This window comes from Notamacropus eugenii, chromosome 4, assembly GCF_028372415.1.
Source record: "Notamacropus eugenii isolate mMacEug1 chromosome 4, mMacEug1.pri_v2, whole genome shotgun sequence".
In the NCBI taxonomy this organism is placed as follows: Eukaryota; Metazoa; Chordata; class Mammalia; order Diprotodontia; family Macropodidae; genus Notamacropus; species Notamacropus eugenii.
The window spans coordinates 331,753,612-331,775,976 of NC_092875.1; the positions used below are offsets into that span (position 1 = coordinate 331,753,612).

A 22,365-nucleotide genomic window follows, 5' to 3' on the forward strand; every position below is an offset into this window, starting at 1 on the left:
CATCTTTACCCTATGAATATCCATGTTGCTTTTGCTGAAGTTGCTCGTTTCATGACACCTTCATGAGAAGTGTCAATCTCAATAAATGCCTATACTTGGATTAGAGGAGGTCTGACTCTGAATTCTTTGAGGTGGTTCCACCCCAATATATCATGAAACTGCAACAGTTTTTGGTATCCCAGAGTTTAAATTGCAACATATTCACATAATCTATACATATGTACATATTTATCTCATGGATATGCATGTATTATTGCAATAATGTATATATGTATATGTATTTGTATTATATGCCTTACACAAAACAAATATAAAGATAAAATAAGATTTATTGTTAGGGTTAATAGAAAGCTATTGAACATCATTAAGTAAGGAAGTAGTTATGTTCAGACTTGCATTTTAGGAAAATCATTCTGACTCTCACTTGAAAGATAGATTAGATGCAAGAGAAATAAGAAAGATAGTCATAAGGTCATTGTAAAACTCCAGTTAAAAGATGCTGAAACCTGAATTAAGGTAATGGCTATATAAGTAGAGAAAAGGGGATGGACAGGAAAGATGTTGCTGATGTGCTAATATCAAGATTGGGAAGATTATTATATATGTGGATTTAGAAAGAGTAAGGAGGTGAACATATTGAGGTTGCGCTAAAGATGAGAACCTGGTTGACTGGAAGTATAAAGTAAATGAAGGAATTACATATGTTTATATATGAATAGACAGATACAGACATATATGCATATATATATATATATATATATATATATATATATATATAAAATTAAGTGGAAAGCAATGAGTTGATATTCTAAAAGGAGACAACATCTGGAGACATATGGAAAATTTTAATTGCAAGTTGGATGTAGAAGTGCTATATGGCCCTTTGGTTGCCACTACAAAGGAGATGGTAATATTTCTTTTTAAAAGTCATTTCCATCAATAAAATCATAACAGTTTCTGATGTTGAAACATTTAACAGTGTCAAAGACTTTGGTAGATATTTTTTTCCCCTTCTGGGCTTCAAAAATGTAGCTTTAGTACCCACAGAAGAAATTTCTAGGATTTGTCAACTCTGGTAACAAATGACCAAATAGTCACAAAGTTTTGCAACCTGTTAACTCAAAAAATACCAAAGATCTCACACAGGTTATAAGCAAAAAAGCTTTCTTTATTTCATTGGGGGAGAGAAATCAGACACATGTGTCAGGACCTCCTCTACTAGGAGACCCAAGGCAATGGGGTTAATCCTTGATTTATATTTTTGTGACTAGATAAAGAATCAAAAAGTGTAGTGTAGCAGTAGTAGTGAGGTACAACAGGAACAGCAAGGCAAGGTGGTCTAGTGACACAAAGCCCATTTGTAGCAGGGCTTTATATCTGGACTTGCTGATGCTTTGTCTGAACTCAGGGACCATCAGTTGTGTGATCTAGTTGCAACAATGTTCAACCAGAGGGTGAGCACAAAGGATTGGTGTTATGCTAAGCTCAGGGCACAGCTTACTTTGTTAGGCCTTAGCTCTGGAAAATAGGGTGTCTCCTAACAGTAAAAAAGAGAGGAGTAAAATGAGAGGGATACTCTTGGATGCTGACAGATGAATCTTCACAATAATTGTTTTCCAGGATGAGTTATTAGGGCACAAGGCCATACCTCTTAGATTCAGAGTCCTGGGCTTTTCCCATTCAGTTGGTGAGAATGGTTATCCTCTTCTCCACGGGAGTTATTTCCCTAATGACTGCCAGAAATACTGAGCTGAAAGCAAGGGATGGTTGAATGGGATGGTCTGCCAATCTGATGCCTCCTGCACCTATCTGCTTGTTGGTGGAAGTTGGTCAGTAGTTGGTGGTAGTGATGATTTTTTTCCACAATTTCCACAATTGTTTTTCCCCTCAGTGATAGTTGTGAGAGCTAGGTTAATGGATCCCTTGACAAATATACAATTTTGACAGATGGGGAGGGGGTTTGCTAGAAAAGAAATTGGGAACAGAAGAGTAAAGTGTATGGGTTACATACAGTCCATACAAATCTGCTCACCTCCTGTGCAGATCCTTCAGTCCCACTCCTAAAGAGGACAGGAGAGACAGACTTCCTGTTTACTATAATCACAGCCTTGGAGCAAGAGAGACACTTTCACCAGTGTCTGCAGAAATAATGAATATGATCCTGGGGAGAGGAAATAGCCATGCTGGGGAAGGGGATTTGCCCAAGTAGCGATTAAATTACAATTGTCCTAAGGGGCCAGCTCAAGGTATAGAAGTGGAGAATTTAGGAATTTTCACCGTAGAGGTAGAGGATGGAGTTGGAGTTTATTAAAGGGGTGAGGTAAGTGTAGTTGTGTTAAAGGTAAGTCACATGATCTGCTATCCTGGGGAAGGTGGGGTTTTTCCATCTTTCAAACTTGTGACTCACACACCCTTTGGGTCTGGCCATGACTTCCTTTAGATAAAATCTTGAGCAGTACTTTAGATACCATTGTTGTAGCTGATATTTACCTTCCATTAAAGTCTTTTATTCCTCTGATTTTTATTCTCTATTCAAAACTTATCTGTCTTGTTTTCCCTTTCCCCTTACTACCCCAATTCCACTCATTTCAGGGTCCTCTCTTTTATTTTTCAAAGCGAAAGCTATAGTTAGTTAATTCATCCTAACACAAGGAGAGAGACTTAGCTACTCCCTGACCTCTCTCATTGCCCGGATCACATAAGTGCATATTTAAGTGGGCTTTTCAATACAATGACAAATCAACAAATTCAATTAATGGTGAAAGGAATTTAGTTGTTTTCAGAATAAGAGATATATTTTTGGTAAGAAAGATTTTTGTAATTCCCTGCAAATCATTTACCTAATGAGTAGGTTTGGTCTTGAGAGGGAGACTCCCAAGTATATGTATCAAGTATCTAGTATCTGAAGCAAAATTTTTCCAAGTGCTTTCACATTGTAGGGTGTTGGCATCACAGAAGATGTATAATGCTTCCCATTGATAATTTTCTGCTATGGCTGAATTTTACATCATAGTGGTACCTTAAATGTCTTACAAAGATATATTTTCGTGTTAAACTTCATAGCAGCAGTACCATGCCTCTTCCTTCCCTTTCTTGCCCTTTTATTAGTTGTTTGTTGAGTATCACTGAAAATACAACACTGTATTGGTACAGAAGGGAATATGTAGAAGAATATTTCAAAGTTCCTGCCCTGAAGAAACTTAGAGTCTACTTGAAAGATGAAAGATATTCAACCACATATTCATAAAATAATCATCTATCAAGTCACCACTATGTAAAGGGTATCAATGCTAATGAAGTTAGCTAACTCCTGGGTCTAATCATTCCATTGTCACCCATATCCTGCTCCTAAGTTTTTAGGTCCCCTTTATGTGCCTCATTTCTCTTATGAAGACAATAGGCATCTCAGAAGTTTGCCATTCAAGTATATAGTCTTATATCATTGAATCTGTGATGGCCAACAAAAATACCTCCTTTCTCAACTACTGCGAACATATCACTTGATCTTTTATAACCTTCTTTTAAGTCCACTAGGGTTCCAAACTCACAAAACTGCCTCATTCTTTCTTTCATCAGACAGTTATTTTTACTGATTTCTTATTCATAAAATTATTCTTTCTCTTGTTCACATTCCTATCTATGTACCAATTCAATAGCTCAGATAGAAATACTAATTCTATCCATGTTACTTCTTTCATTCCACTCAGGAACTAGTTTCTCCCAAACACAGTACCAATACTATCTTCAAGTGGCATGAATAGCTTCAGATTATGACAAGTGCTGAGGAAGATAGGAAATTTAAATAAGAAAATGATTTCAACTGTCATGAATTTACAGTCTATTTGAAAAGAGGGACTTGCTTGACATTTTTTTCAGTAACATTTATTAAGAGCAACACTGTGCTGGATGTTGGAGATACAAGATCAGAATTGGACAAGGTCTTTGAATACTATCATCCATGAATAGGATGGATAACAGTGTCAAATGCAGAACTTTGATGATGAGTATGAAGGAAGTTCAAGCGAGGGTGAAATCTCTGACTTTCAAGCTAAGGCTTCATGTGGGAGACAGGATTTGACATGGTTTTAAATGATTCATTAGAATTCTGATAAGAGTGAAAAGCAAGGTGGGTATTGCAGGCAGGGGAAAACAGGAATGATCTTCTAAGAAGTCACAATTCAGCAAAGGAAAATAGCAAAACTAAAAAAAAAAAGCACCCAAACACTCTGATATGAAGAAGATAGTCCCCTTAATTACATTATTTCCTAGAATCACATAGAATAAAGCATTCAACAAAAGTTTAACTGATTTTAATGAAAATCTTTCTAATTCAGACATTTTGAAATCACTTTTTCCTCTAGAAGTATCTCTTGTCAATTTTACCCCACATGACTATAAAAGGAATTCATGTGTAAAGGCTATTAACACATTCATCATCAAAGGAGAAGGTCTAAAACCAGATTTATGTCTAGACCAAACGTTACTCTTTACAATACAATCCATTAACCGTGCATAAACATGTTCAAGCAATTTAGATAATGCGGATAATGGTGATGTTGAATGATGGCTGTGCCCCAGGGTAAAATGATTCAAAATCTAGTGACATTTCCCATCTCATGTCCAGGCATAAACTAACTGGTTTTGATAGCAAATTAAACACAGACAGGCAGAGGGAAGGAGCAATCCAAAGAACTGTCATTCCTATCAATCCTTCTTTCCAGCGTTTTCTTTTGGGACCCCAAATTGACATTATTGTCCTTTCTATAGTGTGACTTCTATGCAGATACACACACACACACACACAGGCAATATCTACACACACAAATATATACACATGCACACATAAAATATTAATATACACACATATATGAATTTATATGCCTATGTATATATGCATACATTCATGCATGCATATTTCCTGGAAAACTGAATGTATATATGTATGTATAATTGTACATATACGTATGTGTGCCCATCACCATTAGAATGTCCCATGCCTCTACCAGCTTTCTATGGAAGGAATGGGAACCAGGGCCAAGTCCAGCTGTGTACTCTGGTTCAAATAGGCAATCGCATCATTATCCATCTCGCACTGATGTATGTGTGTGTACAGCACCAATGTGATATTCACAGCACTTACAGTAGCTACGAATATGCCAGCACAATTCTGAATCACAAAATACAACAGACTCTCCACATGGAAGACAGAACCAAAACATTTATTCAAACACCAGAAAGCCAAATCCATGATAACAACAAAGAAATCTACGCACAAGAACAGTGCAGGGGGCACTACCACCCCCAAGCTTTCCCTCTGTTAAGCTTCCCATAAACCAGCTCCCTTAAACAAAATCACAAACAGGCTCTCCCATGCTAGTTGCTGCCCCAGCTGCCTGCTTCCTCTGTCCTTCCCAACTGTGACTAGTCTGACCAACTTCTTCTTAGCTCTGCTCTAGCTCCGCCTCTTCCTGTTCCACCTCTTCAGCAAACTCCTCCCACCACATACTCATGTTACTTCTATGTAACTCAAGCAGGTCACATGGGTGTATTAAGGGATGGGAAAGATCTTCTCATTATGCAAAAATATATTAAAATACATTAACAATACAGTGTGTGTGTAAAACAGATCAATAAAACACTTTTCAAACTTTTACTAAGAGTTTACTGTGGCAAGTTACTGTGCACTGGTGATTCCAAGACAAAAGTCAACAAGTTGAAGTTTTCAAGGGGCTTGCTTTCCATTTGGGGAGGCAATATATAAATAGGTAAATATAAAAAAAATACATAAAAACTGAGGAGAGGTGTACTTTTAACAGTGGAGATCAAGAAATATTTCATATACAGAAAGTTTCACTTCTGTAAGTATAGTATCTAAGCCATAAGCTTTAGCCAAGATAAGTGCTCATGACCCTACCACTGTCCCTACTGCACACAAAGTACAAATCTGAGACACTGGGAAACTAAGGCTGATGACAACTCCACAGTCTCCCCTACTTATCCTATCACCAATCATGCAATACTTTCATGTCAAATAATGTACTGCCCAGATCATTACAACCAATGACCCTCCTATCATATACTACATTTTCTCGACCAGCACTGGTCTCAAATTCACTGCTTTTCACCACAATCCAGCAATCTACTTATTTCCTGACATTCTTGAGTCATGATGAAGAAATAGAATCAATCATTTACTAGCATAGTTGCTCTACCACTGTTTGAAATCACGAAAGGACTCCCCCTGTTCCCTATTCAGACAGTAGGATCTTTGCAACTCTTCCTCCTCTTAGATTCATCACATCTTACCACTCATCTTGAACTTTCATTGTGAACTGCATAGAGTCTGAATCATGGAACCTTTTTTAAAATAATATTTCATTTTCTCCAATTGAATGTAAAAACAATTTACACACACATATACATATATATTTATATATGTATGTGTGTATGCATGTGTGTATGTACAAATACATGCAAACATACATATATACACATGTGTATGTATGTCTTTGTATGTATGTACATATTTGTGTATTGTGTGTGTATAATTTTATTTGAGTTCAAATTCTATCCCATCCTCCTCCCTGAAATGATTAGCAATCTAATATAGATTATACATGTGCCATTATGCAAGACATTTCCATATTACTCATTTTGTGGAAAAAAATTCAAAGAAAGAAAGTAAGGAAGAAAGAGAAAAATAATATACTTTGTTCTGTATTCAGATGACATCAGTTCTTTCTCTGGCGGAAGATATTTTCTTTTAATTTTTAATTTTTTTTAATTGTTTTTAATTGTTTCAAAAGCATTTATTTAGAGTTTTAAAAATAATGTTTAAATTATAAATTATTTAGAAAACATTTCCCCAATTTTTTCTTTCCTTGTCTTCTTTTTTTAAAATTTTTTCAATTAATTTATTTGCTTTCAGTTTTCTACAACTACTTCTATAAGTCTTAGATTTTCTCCTCCTCCCTCCACTCTCTCTCCTGGAGATGGCATGCAATCTTATATGGGTTCTTCACATACATTCTTATCATACACATTTTCATATTATTCATGTCGCATTATTCTCATCAGGAGTTATTTGAGATTATCTTGGATCGTGGTATTGCAGATAATAGATAAGTCATTCACAGTTCATCATATAATACTGCAATCATTGTGTACAGTGTTCCCTTATTTTGACTCATTTCACTTTGCATCAGCTCATATATGTCTTTCCAGGTTTTTCTGAAATTATCTTGCTTGTCATTTCTTATAGTACAAATATAGCACAAATTCCATTACAATCATATACCACGACATGTTTAACAATCCTCCAGTTGGTAGGTATCTCCTCAATTTCTAATTCTTACCCACCAAAAAAGAATTGCTATAAGTATTTTTGTACAAATAATTTTTTTCTTTATTTTTTCTTAAAAATCTCTTTGGGATATAGACCTAGTAGTGGTATTACAGAATCATGACCTCTTAAAGCTGGAAGAAGATCTGACAATACTTTTCTAATTTACTAATACAGGCAATTGAGGACCAATAATTTCTTTTATTGTCTGTTTACTTAGCTAGTAAGTCTAAAATTTAGGACTAGAACTCAAGTCTCTAGTCAATCAGTTCATCTCTCTTTGCAAAGTCTTATTGATTTTGCCTCCTCACCAACTCTCATATGAGTCTTTTGTTCTGTACATAGCACATCCATTCTGTTTTAGCCTTTTAACACCTCTTAGCTGTCCTTATGCAATAATCTCTTAATTCCTCTTCTTGACTGACAGGCCTAGACTATGAAGACATGGAAGGCCTAAGGTAGTAGCTATGTGAGAAGAAAAGAGACAGAGAGACAGAGTCAGAGATTATGGAGTTAGAAACAATAGTTCTTCACAATTAATTGTATACACGGAATGAGAGAGATTAAGGTTTTAGTCCTAGATAAATAAGGGGAATAATTTCCAGATATAGTGGGGTTTGGAAAAGTGGTTGGTTTGGGGGAAAAGGTAACTTATGTAATATCTGTTATCCATATAATGACTCATTGGCACCTGCTCATTTTATACCACTCACTCTGTCACGCCCAAAATGAAAAAGAAGGATGTGGTATTCTTACATATAATAATTGCCTCAAAGCATATTTGCCACAGAAAGTAACCATGAGGAAATTTTGAGGAAAGAGAATGTGTAGTCTGGGGTATGAGAAAGGGATTTCCCACTAGTATATGTTTAGTTGCTATTCCTGCTTCTATGGATGCCTATCCAGCAGGTAGGTTATAATGTTCTTCTAATTACACTGAAGAGCTGAAATACAGATGCAGAAGGAGGAAGGTTAAGAAATTTCACAGGGAAGGAAAGGAAAGACTGAGAAAATATCAAGGGATGGGGTATATATGGATAGTGATGGAGAAAAACCAGATAAGACCCACCTTCTCAGACACTGGCTAATCATATAACCACTGGGGTCAGAGATTATGGCTGCCTTTTGGGTTAGGTCATGACCTCTCTTAAGGCTTTGGCCTCCAGTTTGGAGACCAGTGTTGTCTCAACCTTCTATGAATCATGTTCTGCATAGCTAGCAATTTAGTATTCAGAAACTGCAGGTCAAGGAGCACTAGTGGCTCCTCATTGGCTTTAATATAAAGTAAAAATTCTGTATGTCACTCAAAGTCCTACATAATCTTTTTTCCAGAAAAAGTATATATTACTGGTAAACATGGTCTCTGCTCTCACTTGAATCAGCTACTTGCTTTTCCTGCTTTTTCTATATAGCATTCTATCTCCTGTCTCCTTGGCCCTTTTGCAAAGAATATTGTCCCTTTTCACTTCTGCCTTTAGCAATCCCTTATTCAAGTAGACTTTCCTTTACCTACTAGTTATCAGTAGTCCCCATTTCACTTCATATTTTGTAGGAACCTTCTTTACATATATATTTTATATTGTTTTTCTCCAATACAATATAAGCATTTTAAGGGATTATATTGAGAAAAATATTAAGGTCATGAAAGAATGAGACACATCTTGATGATAGGGACTGTTACATTTTGGTATTTGAATCGTCAGCACCTGCTGCAATGTTTAATACATATTAATAAATTAAGTTTCTTGAATGACTTATTTATTTCCAGTACATTTTGCTCAGATAGAGAGAAATAGAAATTGTTTTTCTTGTCAATGAAATCTTGCTTTAGATTTTTTTTTTTATTTCAGGGTACTCAATAAGGTGAATAGAATATTATGTGACCATTGGAAGAAGAAACTATATTTTGAAAGCAAAATTTCAGCCTAAATTTTTTCCAACAGTTTGTTGTGTTTCAATATCTAGGTTATGACTATGTCAAGAAACTGCTGGTCAAAACAGAAAAAAAAATGTACTGTAACTACAAAGTCTGAAGACCAAAGGATTTCGAGAAACAGTAGTGCTAACACTTGTAGCTATCTATGCAAAGTAGAGTAGTGAATTAATTGATTCAAAAGAAAGGGAAAAAATGAAAATGTGATGACCAAAATACTTCAGTTAATAAAACTTTTTGTGTTGATTTAACCACATAACTATTTCAATTCTCTGCATTAATGAATGGATTTAGGGTACACATTTATAAAATGGTTAACGAGGTTGTTTCTGTTTTCTTTGTCTTCAAGTAATTTATAGTGTTTCGGAGGAGACATAATATCTGAGTATATAGGAGATTGAGAATGTGACTGAGATTTCAACTAGTAAAGGGTGCTCCTAAGTGAAAAGAACTTTTTCTAACACCATGGGTTAATATGTTCCTTGCAGAACATATTCTTACAGAATTGTATAGACTAGAGCACAGATTGTATGACCTTTTTCCAGTATCACAAACTCATTATGTATTAAAGGTAGTACCTGAACCCTGGTCTTTCCAGTATTCAGAGTAATTCACCATCTACTACACCACATTATCCAAAAAAAATCAAGAACATTACTCACACATTGCTTGTATTATAACTGTTTGTAAATACATGTGTGTATATATGTAGACATACATACATATGTCTATATGAAAATAACTATAAGAAATATGAGACAAATCTCCATTACTTTAGGGGGGTTATGGGTGAAAACAAAGTTAAATTTGGTTAGACAGCCAGCTAATAACCAGTTGCTCACTGGTTGTGTCAGAACCAAGTGATTAATTTAATATTCTGATTTTTGGACCAAGCATGGCTCTTCATGCCATGAAGGTGCCTTTCTATTTCAATTTCCCAGGATACATAGTATTTTAATACATACAATGCACAAAACATTGTGCTAGGTTCTACGGGACACACAAAGATTTATAAGATACAGTTCTTGTCTTCAATAGGATTCTAATGGAGATATGTGAATAGGACACAAAGCACTATCATAAAATTTAGAAAATAAATCCTGCAGAGAATTCTGAGCAAGGAGAGCAAGATGTTATGGTAAGACCGAATAGAGTAAGATCCCCTTCCTGCTGAATTCATAATTATATAATTATGTAATAATTGTACCTTTCCAATATTATGATTAAATACAATCAGAAGTAGAACTTTGTGTAATAGGAGGACACAAAGTTTTAAGTCAATATTAAGTAGTGTTACTAATATCATCATCTTTTCATGGAGAGGACAACTAGGTCTAGGTCTCTCTTCCACCCAGAAAACCAGTTGTTTTGTTTAATTTTGAGAACAAAAGAATTTTCTGTTAATTGATGGATCTAGCATTTAAAGTTTATAAATCACTTTATATATGTTATCTCATTTGATGCTTACAACAATGCTGGGAGGTAGGTGCCCTTGTTATCCCCATTTTTTGATGAAGAAACAGACTCAGAGAGATTAAATAATTTAATCAGGGACACAGAGCTAGAAAGCATATGAGGTAGAGTTCAATTTCAGGTATTTCTGAGTCTAGCACTCTATTAACTGTGCCAGTTCCATCTAAAGGATCAGTTAGTAGCCCCCATTTAGACATACCCTGATAACGTAAAGCAGTTTAAGCTTTCTAATATTGTATTTTACATACAGTTTTTGTACTTTGTTCCTTTTTTTTGTTATTTTGTTCATTGTATTGATCTTATCTCCCCTAATTGAATTCTAAGCTTCTGGATGGAGGGATCTGCCATTATGGACAAATTGTTGAAGTTGGAAAGACTTGGATTCAAATCCTTCCTTAGCATCTCAACAGGCATGAGATGCTAGAAAATCCATTTAGCATTTCAATTCTCAGTTTTCTCATTTGGAGAATGTGGATAATAATATTATCTATTCCATAGGACTATTATGAGTACTAAATAACGTAATTTGTTCAAATTGCTTCACAAACATTAATTGCCAACAGAAATCTAAGTTATTAACGTGAATGGTATTTGGAAGAACAAACAAATAAATAACAAATAAAGAACAAACAAACAAATAATAAATGTTTACTGTGTGAGTTTAGGTCATCTTTTCATGATGAAAAATGCTTTGAAACTAACCCCATTCTATCCCCTCTGCCTTCGCTGCACATATATTTGGCAGGAAGTAGAAAGATCATTGCCTAAAATAGGTCTTACTGAGGAAAAACTGCTCACCTGAAATTCTTTATCAAACTATGCTAGGGAAGCCAGACATTTTCAGACAATCATTGACAAAGTGTTAGCCAAAAGATTAAGGCAAGAGAGGAATATGTGATTCTGACACTATTCTCAGTGATAACAGTAACTTCATGCAAGTCTATGAAGGCAAGTGGTCATCTTTTTTCCAGATATATGTACACACACATACACTTCATATTAAAAAAAAATAACTCAGCCCTCACATTCTTCATGAAGTCTGGAGAATTTTATATTAGACTATAATTTACCATTCTATATCCCATTATAAATCTATAAAAGTTTAGAATTGTATATCTGATAGTCAACTCAATATCACATTTAGTCATCTTACCTTGGTCATAGTGACATACCATTCAGAAAGTACTCAGTCAAATCACTAGGTTAAATGAAATTCTAAGAATATATCTTTGTATTTATTTATTTGTTTAAAAAAGCATTCATTTTACTTACCTTCAGGGAAGATCAAAACTTATGCTTGGCTATAATTGTCATTCCACTAAATCTGATTTCAATGTGGTCATAAATACTTGCAAAGGCTAGTACCCAGCTATATTTCAGTGGCAGGAAGTCTGTTTCTGTATTACAGTATTATAAAAAACATATTCTTCATATGTGTGTGAAAATGTATGTGTGTGGGTTTATGAGAGAGAAAAAAGAATTGGAGAAGAGCAAGCAGGAGAACACAGGAGAAGATAGGAGAAAAGAGGAAAAGAGAAGAGATGGGAGGAAGAGAAGAGAAGACATTACCATTATGATCCTGCAGCCTAGAGAATTATAGGCTAAGAGATGGCTTAATAGCAATCTTTCAGTTGATAGTAGAGGGAGGTCTATTAGATGTTCTCCCTCAAGTCACTAAGAACCAAAAAGACAATGGTACCCCTTGAACTCAATACACATTGAACCAAATTATCTTTAAGCTTTATATGGCTTCTCCCAGGGAATAGGGAATGATCTAGTGATTTAGGAGATTATTTAAAGTTCCTTTGACTGAAAATACCACAGTATCAGTGTAAGAACTGTGAGAGACCTGACCTATCCTAATATATAAATGGCAGGAACAGTTTTGTCTTTGTATCCCTTCTGCTTATCCATAGCCTTGAACTGAGTAGGTACTTAGTAAAAATTCCTCTGATTGAGTCATGAGACTAGATGGAAGGGGAGGAAGTTGTCTGGAGTACCTGTCCAGTTCCCATTCCAGCCCCTCTTCTCCACAAGCTAGCCAGAGCTCTCATAGTCCCTCATTCCCCCATTACAGTATCCCTTTTGTAGAGCATGCTATCCTATTTAATCACTTAAATTCCCATTTCTCCCTATCTTTACCTGTGCTAGTCAATTTGACTCAGTTTAACTGAACTTAGTAAAAATTTATTGAATATCTACCATATGGTATATACCATATCTAACAGTATTGTGGTTTCATACGGGTATATGAGTAAAAGTCCCTAGATGCCAACATTTTATGTATAGTTGAGTATTAAAAGTTTAAGAGGTATCAACCAATATATATTTATTATCTATTAAATAGGTAACTTTCAGTTTGTATTAGCTTTGTAGATGCACATTTAGCATTATATTTACCTAAGTATAAAGTAGAACCTTCTCTTCCTTCAAAAAGAGTAAGCAAATTTCTTGCTGGAATAATTCCCTCCAGGGAAAGAAGGCACAAGCAGACCTCCTTCTTCAGATTTCTTAGAGCTCTGTGATCCTAGTAAATGAAAAGGGCCATGGACAGTGTCAGAGCTAACGACCTGGAAGCATATATTCTTGTTTATCACCAAGCACATATATGTCATTCTCCTGTGTGCAATTATATGAAATAAAGTGATTTCTTAATACTGAACCAGTAAATCTCCAAGAATTTGTAGGGAATTAAATATGTAAATATGTTTTCCATCAATAATTTATATTTTACATAATTGACTTTAATATTTTAACACAAGGAAACTGTTCAAGTCCATCACAAGGTAGCTAATTTATACATATCTGTTAGGGGATTACAGACATATTGATAATATGGAGCTTGGGGCTATTTTTATTACCAGACAGTCTCATAACATCTCTTGAAACTTTTCTACCAGATGGTAACTAAGTTAAGTTGTGGGTGATATATTTTAATGGATCAACAAATGCAAATAAAAATAACAAATGGCAATCAAGCCTGCATCACAGCAGAAGGTGAACCTTGGCTGAGATTTGAAGGGATGATTTCCCCCTAAGGGGATTCAATCATGTTATTAGGAACATTAGCTATCTGTGTTTCCAAGGCACATCAAGTGCTTTATATCTTGATAGGCTGAAATGTGTTCAAACCAACAATATGAAGTCTAACAGGGACAAACAAAAAGTCTTCCCATTAGTTTTTTTTTTTTAATCATCACAAACAAGCAACATTGGAAAGCTCTATTTTGACAAAAGTTCATGTCAAGAGGAAATGACAGGCAGCAGGGGTTAAGTATCTGCTTAAGAGAAAAAAAAAGAAATTATTTACTTTTTGATTCCTTGTTACAAATGTAACATCTTCTCATGCCTAGAAATCATTTGTTCTCACTTTTCCCTCTGAGAATCCCTTGATCCCTTCAAAGCTCAGCCATATCTTTTATAGGACCTACCAGAGGTGGGGAAACTCAGGTCTCAAGGCCACGTGTGGTCCTCTAAGTCCTCAAGTGTGACCCTTTGACTGAATTGAAACTTCACAGAATAAATTCCTTTAATAAAAGGATTTCTTCTGTGAAACTTGGACTCAGGCAAAAAGCTCAGCTCTCTTATGCTATAGTTCTTATTACTTTCCCCCTTGAAAATTATTTTGTTTTACTTCATCTATATTTTGTATTTATTTATCTATATTCCCTTAAATAGAATATGAGCACCTTGACAATATGCACTTTTGTCCAGTCTATACCCTCAGCACAATGTCTGGCACATAATACATGCTTGATAAGGAAGGAAGGAAGGAAAGAAAAAAGGAAGGAAGGAAGGGAGGAAGGGAGGGAGGGAGAGAGGGAAGGTAAGGTGGGAATGAGGGAGGGAGGAAGGAAGAAAGGAAGTTGGTCTTTATACTCTGAGAAAGTGACCACATTTTAGAGTATTATGCTCAAGGCCAGGTATCAGATCTCTTAGAAGAATATGGACAAATAATCGAAATATGGTTACTCGGAGTTCTGGGAATACAGAAAGCTGAATTTGAAGGAAACACTCATTTCTTAATATAGCCCCACAAAAATAACAGAAATATACAAAAGAATAAAATTTTGTGAAAAACAATTATTTTTTTAAATAAATGGACTTAAATAAATGGATTCTGACACAATGAAACAATCTTAAGGAGTAAGAGATTATCAGATGGGTGAAAGCTGTCTAAATTATGGTGTATGAGGAATATAAAAGGGATAAGGGAACTATGATGTTTACCCTAGATAAAAGAAGGCTTAGAGGCTTAGATGACTATCATTAGGTTTTTATATTCAAGGGGCTGGCAGGTGAAAAAGGAACCAAACTGTTTTGTGTTGCTTTAGAGGGTAAAAGTAAGTTTATTCATTTATTGAAAAAAATGCATATTACTATAAGTTCCTACAATGGAGACCAGAATGGGACACAAGAATAGAACAAGAAAAAAACTGACTTTAAATTGGTAGCAAAAGTGATGGAAAAGAAAAAAATATTTCTAATTCAACAATTCAAAGAAAAAGCACATATTATGCACCTATTAGGTAAAAGCACTGTGAAACAATTTGGAGATACAATGACCAACAATCTCAGTCTGCAAAGAGTTTATATTCTAAATAGCATGTAGACACATAAGTAAAAAAATAAAAATAAAAAATAACTGGCGAGAAAGGGCACGGCACTGACAGTAGCCAGAATCTGAAATGGCTATCTATGAGATACATCTAAGGAAAGGTGTGAAGGAAGCTTAAGGAGGTGAGGAGTTAGTATACTCCAAATATGTGGAAACTGTGCAAAGAATGCAAAGAGTGGCACAAGATAGAGTGCTGTGCTTGGGAAACAGAAAGTAGGCATATTTGGCTGGAATAGAAAGCATGCACAGGAGAGATTTGTGAAATATCTAGTAGACAGATTGGAGTAAGATAGTGAATTTAAGGTACTTGTATTTTATCTCAAGGACAACAAAGAAAAACTGAAAAGTGACACATGGTCAGACTGCTGCTATAGAATTGTGATTTTGCTGTTCTGCGAAACATTAAGTGGAAGTAGATAAAAATCAAAGGTAATCAAATGTGGGAAGTAGCAGTAAATGGCAATGGATCTCCTAATCTTAAGAAATTCCAAAATACTTTAATAGTGCCTAGTCAAGCCAAGTCATTGAGGAAAGAAATGTATTGTCTGTTTATGATATCTAGGGTTATAACAAGAAGTAAGCTCTCTCATAGTTTTAACAACAGGAGGCAAATACTCTGCCTTCAAGATTATCTTCCAGGTAAGAAAGCAAGAAACACTCACACTACAAATATTTAAAGAACAATAAAAGAAATTATATAACCACATGCTTATTTGTGACCATTTATGTTCTAGAAAATCAGAAAAGGAAAAAAAGTGATATGGAACTCAGTAGTTAGGGAAATATTTGGAGAGGAATCAGAGCAGAATATCAGAATGGAAGGGAATCTCATAGGCTATCTAGTACTAATTACGCTTGAAAAAGCATCACCTCTACCATATCATCAAGGTTTTGTTTAAAGACCTTCAATAAAAGAGAACCCACTATCTCCCCTAAAAATGTCACCTTTCTAAACCTCTGTTAGAAATGCTACTTTAGGGGGCAGAGCCAAGATGGCCAAATAGAAGCAGAGACTTGCTAGAGCTCTACCTCAAAACCCAGCTAGATACCTGTAAAAAATTACTCTAAATAAATTCTGAACCTGAAAAACCCACAGAATGATGGAGTGAAGCAAATCTGCAGCCTGAGACACCCTGGAAAGTTAACAGGAAGCATCTATCACACTGTATTGGGAGCAGAGCACAGCTCAGTATGGGCCATGCTGGGACAGACAGGACCTGAGCAGGTCTTGGGGGGACTGAATCTTTGGGACCTGTGGTGATTTCCAGACTTCACAACCCAAAAACGCTGAGGACAAATTGGAAGGTCAGTGAAAAAAATCTGTCAGACCTGTGTGAGAGTGTAGGCTGGTTGGGTCCCAGCCTTATGGTGGGAGAGTGGGTAGAGAAGACCTTGGCAGCTATAGCAGGGGCAGAGACAGCTGGCTGTTTCTGGAGCTCTAAGCCCACAGATTGGGGCTTAGAGTGGTTGACAGCACACCACACCCATCACCACTGGAAGCAAAGAACTACCTTAACAAAGAGCTCAAAAGTCAAGTAAATGGCTGGGGAAATGAGCAAAAACTGGAAAAAGAATTAGAGTATAGAATCTTATTTTGGTGACAAGGAAGACCAAAACATACAAACAGCAGAAGACAACAAAGTCAAAGTTCCTTCATGCAAAGCCTCCAAGAAAAATATGAATTGGTCTCAGGCCATGGAAGAGCTCAAAAAGGATTTTGAAAATCAAGTAATAGAAGTAGAACAAAAATGAGAAAGAGAAATGAGAGTGATGCAAGAAAATCATGAAAAACAAGCCAACTAGTTGTCAAAGGGAACCCAAAAATGCTAAAGAAAATAGCACCTAAAAATAGATTAATCCAAATGACAAAAAGGATACAAAAAGTAAATGAGGAGAAAAATGCCTTAAAAAAGCAGAATTGGACAGATGGAAAAGGAGGTCTAAAAGCTCACTAAAGAAAATAATTCCATAAAATTTGGAATGGAGCAGATGGAAGCTAATGACTTTGTAAAAAATCAAGAAATTATAGAACAAAACCAAAGAATGAAAAATAGCAGACAATGTGAAATATCTCATTGGACAAATAAGTGACCTGGAAAATAGATTCAAGAGAGACAATTTAAAAATTATTGGACTACCTGAAAGCCATGATGAAAAAGAAAAAAGAGCCTAGACATTATCAAGGAAAACTACCCTGATATCCTAGAAGCAGAGGGTAAAATAGATATTGAAAGAATCCACCAATCATCTCCTGAAAGAAATCCCCAAAGGAAATCTCCTAAGAATAAAATTGCAGCCAAATTCCAGAGTTCCCAGGCACAGGAAAAAATATTGCAAGCAACCAGGAAGAAAAAATTCAAGTATTATGGAAAGATAATCAGGATAGCACAAGATCCAGTAGCTTCTACATTAAGGAATCAAAGGGTTTGGAATATGATATTCCAGAGGTCAAAGGAGCTAGGATTAAAACCAAAAATCACCTAACCAGCAAAACTGAGTATACTTCAGAGGGGAAAAGTGCTCATTAAATGAAATAGAGGACTTTCAAGTATTTTTGACTTTCAAACACAAGAATCAAGATAAACATGAAAAGATAAGCAGGAAAGAAAAATCATAAGGGACTTACTAAAGTTGAACTGTTTACATTCCTACATGGAAAGATAAAATCTGTAACTCTTGAGATGCTTCTCAGTATTAGGGTAGTTGGAGGGATTATATACATATAGACAGAGGGCACAAGGTGAGTTGAATATGAAGGAATGATATCTAAAAAAATAAAATTAAAGGGTAAAAAAGAAATATATTGGGAGAAGGAGAAGGGTAGATTTAGAATGTGGTAAATTATCTCTCACATAAAAGAGGCAAGAAAAAGCTTTTTCAAAGGAGGGGAGGAGGGAGGAGGTAAGAAGGAAAGAATGAACTTTACTCCCATCAGATTTGGATTAAGCAGGGAATAACATGCACACTCAGTTTGGTATGAAAATCTATCTTACACTACAGGAAAGTTGGGGGGAAGAGGATAAGTGGGGGAGAATGATAGAGAGAAGGGCAAATGGAAATTTGGGGTAATTAGAAGTACAATACTTTTAAGAACAGGATCAAAAGAGAGAATAGAATAAATGGGGAGTAAGATGGGGTAGAAAGAAATGTGGTTAGTCTTTCGCATAATGACCGCTGAGGAGGTGTTTTGCATGTCTGCACATATGTAGCCTACGTTGAATTCTGTGCCTTCTTGGTGGGGATGGGTCAGGATGGAGGAGGGGAGAGAGGTTCGATCTCAAGGTTTTGAAAACAAATGGTGAAAACTGTTTTTACATTCAACTGGGAAATAAGACATATAGGCAATGAGGTACAGAAATCTATCTTGCCCTACAAGAAAATAGAGGGGAAGGGGATGAGAGAAGGGAGAGGTGTGATAGAAGAGAGGATAGATTGAGGGAAGGGGTAATCAGAATGCATGATCTCTTGGGGTCAGTGGAAGGGAGAGACGGGGAGAAAATTTGGAACTTAAAATCTTGTGGAAGTGAATGTCGAAAATTAAAAATAAATTAATTAGAATAATTTTTTTTTAAATCCTAAAAAAAAGAAATGCTACTTTATTTTAACCCTATATTTGCTTCTTTGACACTTAAACCCATTGTTTCTGACCAGAGATTAAGTAAAATAAGGTTAATTGTTCATCCAGGTTCAAATATTTGAAAACAATTATCATGCCTCATTGGTCATTGATAACCTGTGAGAATACTTTCCGTAGACATATGATGACAGACGATAGACCTGAAAAAAAGGGAGCAAGTAATAAAGAGTTGGTTGGTTGTTGTCCTTTGTTTCCAAAGAGGATTAAAATCACTATAATAGAGTTAAGTTACATTGTGTCCAGCTGTGGCTGATGAGACCAATACGAGCTTGGAATACTGTACCACAGGTCAGGCACAAATAGCCCATGTGAACATTTGAGGTGGATTCTCTAAATCAATACATCTCATAGCTACTTCATTTCTGCTTTGCTCATAGAACACAGTGCCTTCTCTGATGTGGGGACACCATGCTATGTGGTCCTGTACCAGTGTCTCCTATGTCACACAATCAATTCCACAGTTCTTAAAAGTGACCTTGATAGTGTCCTTGTATCACTTCTTCTGACCATCATTTGAACACTTGCCCTGTGTGAGTTCTCCATAAAACAGTCTTTTTGACAACCATACATTTTGCGTTCAATGTGACCAGCTCATTAAGTTGCACTTGCTGAAGCAGAGTCTGAATACTTGGCAGCTTGATGCAAGAAAGGACCTCAGTGTCTTGTGTCTTATCCTACCAAGAGGTCTTCAGAATCTTCCTAAGATTATTCAAATGGAAGTAATGGCAAGAGTAATTGGTTCATGAATAAATGGAAAGGAAAAAATTAGATAGATAGATAGATAGATAGATAGATAGATAGATAGATAGATAGATAGATAGATCGATCGATCTATACTTTTAGAAGTTTGGAAAAGAAGGAAGGAAAAGAGAGAAAAAAGATGTTACAGGCCTGTACAACATATGGCCCAGGGATCATTTTCATCTCTCCAAAGGATATCAGGCAGCCTGTGAAAAATGTAGAGTTGCCACTATGCATTCTCCTGTTTGTCAGGTGACCAGCAGCAACCAACCATTGTCAGTCTGTCTCTAGTCTAACTTATCTGCAGTATTAAGAAATATAAAGTGCTGATCTGTTATAGATGAAAAGGCTTGTAAACAATGAATTTGTATAATACTGTATAAGGACTTCCTGGAATCTCCTCTATATCCTGTCCATAAAAGTGATTTCAAGGGGACGGCCTTAGAAAGAAAAATAAATCTTTTTTTGTTTGTTTGGAGGCAATTAATTTGTTTCTTAATGATCTCTACAAATCATGTGTTAAACAAATCCAGTGGTTTCTCTGTTAATGGTATTTTTTTCTCTTTTCCTGAATGCTTAATTCTTCCCTCTATCTCTATTCCTCTCATGTTTATTGATTTTACTTCTTTTATCACTGCCCATTGACTAATGGTATCCATAGTTATGCATAAATACTATTGATCCTGATGGAATGACCCTCTAATGGGTGTCAGCTAAGGTCAGGCACAAAGTATAGCCCTTTCTTGATTTCTGTTAATTTGGTTTATTGGGATTTTGCTATTTTCGTTTTCAGATGAGGAAATGGATTGGTTATAGAATGAGGAAAGATTTTTAATTAATTCATTATTTGAACTGGTCACTGTCAAGGTGGCATTACTGTCCTCTTTCTGGGCTGGGAGAGATACTGTGCTGTCAGGGCACATGTGGCTTTGAGGTACTGTCAAAATGTTATCTGTTCTATTAGAACAGATTGCCAGAGGTACAAATACTTAGACCAAATCAATTTGTGGGGCACCATGTGCAGAACTGCTTCCATGAAATTATACAGGCTTTTCTGTTCTCCCTGGTGACAAATTAAGGAGGGGAAGAAAGAGAGATGAATCAGAATTCATGAGCTTGGGGTTTTCTAGAGAACCCAAATATTATGATTTTCAAAAATTTCACCTACCCAAAAGACTGAGTTATCTTAAAAAGAAAGCTTTATAAAAGTCATTTGAAAGGTTCAATGGCTGCCCTGTCTGAGTTTTCAACTTCCAAATTCTGATACAGAATATTTTTTAAAACTATGAAAAAAATTGGAAAAAATAGATACTCATATCTTGGTATTTTATTTACTATATGCTTATTATATACTATTTTGGATTACAACAAACTCTATGTGACATCTTTGCACCCCCACTTAGATTACAAGGTCAATAAAGGCAAGTGTAGAGCTCTGGACTCTTTTTCCCAACCACAATTCAAACTATCAAGAATTCCTTACAACTTGACTAGCTATTGTTCCCCTCAGAGATCTGATGATAACTATAAGGCACTGGGAATATTTTTCTAATATTTTCTGTCATGAACTTCCATTTGTTGTGTCTCTCCCCATACCATATCGATTGTCAGTTAATATCTCCCCAATATCATTTATCTATTTAACATCAATTAATTTTTACAAAGGGATATTTGCTGAGGACCTACACATTGCAAGGACTAAAAGGTAATAATATCATCTTAAGCAGGGGACACACTCTTCTTTATTACCTCAGTTTCTGGTCTAGAGCCTTACTAGATGTGTGACCATGGTCAAGTCACATAACTGTTTGCCTCTGTTTCCTTATCTGTAAAATGAGCTGGAGAAGGAAATGGAAAACCACTTTAGTATTTCTGCCAAAAAAAACCCCATAAAAACACTAAATAGGGTCACAAAGGGTCTGACATGACTGAACAACAACTGGCTTCAAACGAAGTGGATGCTATTAAATATCTCCTTTCATCTCAACCATCCTATCAAGTTCACTTCTAAGGGGGACATGATTTGTAAGTGCAGAATCTGCAACCTCAAGGCCACATGCAGCCTTCTAGGTTCTTGGAAGTGGCCTTTGAACTGAGTCCAAGTTCTACAGAACAAATCCTTTTATTAAGGGGATTTGTTCTATGAAGTTTGGATTCAGTTAAAGGGCCACACTTGTTGACCTAGAGGGCCGCATGTGGCCTTGAGGTCACAGGTTCCGCATTCCTAATGGGGTCTTCCCTTACTTATAAGATAAGATGTTTCTTGTTGAGTCAATTCACTGCTGGGCTAGGTCAAGCAGCTGCTCCTTGAGCTGGTTCTTCATTGTGTTTAGGTGTTGCCGCTACAGATGGATGCTATAGCTGACTCTCATTGCTGTTCTGACTTTTCAAAGTTCTGAGGTTTGTAGCTTGGGCCACCCTCAAGGGAGTCCTGATCAGTGTCCAACAAGAGTCTTCGAGTAGCATGGGAGGTGTATGCACTTATACACCTTTAAGTTTAATCTGCATTCTTAACATTTTCTCCTTCACCTAAGTATAAACAATGGACAAAACAGTAAAGTTATGATTTGGAACTGATTCCTAATTTCTCAAATGCAAATGCTAATTCAAAAAAAATTAGT

General features: G+C 35.8%; 1 protein-coding gene across 3 annotated transcripts in view; it reads left to right on the top strand.

Moving 5' to 3' along the window:
* Positions 1-22,365, top strand: part of RIT2 (Ras like without CAAX 2) — a 523,011-nt gene that overhangs the window by 385,675 nt on the left and 114,971 nt on the right. The window contains exon 5 of one of the 3 annotated variants that reach the window (XM_072605263.1): positions 9,193-14,475. The exons of the other annotated variants lie outside the window; for them this stretch is intronic. Coding sequence (XP_072461364.1) covers positions 9,193-9,204 — 12 coding nt within the window. The 3' untranslated portion in view covers positions 9,205-14,475. Of the gene's footprint in view, positions 1-9,192; positions 14,476-22,365 lie in introns of those variants that run through there. 3 annotated transcript variants of the gene reach the window in all.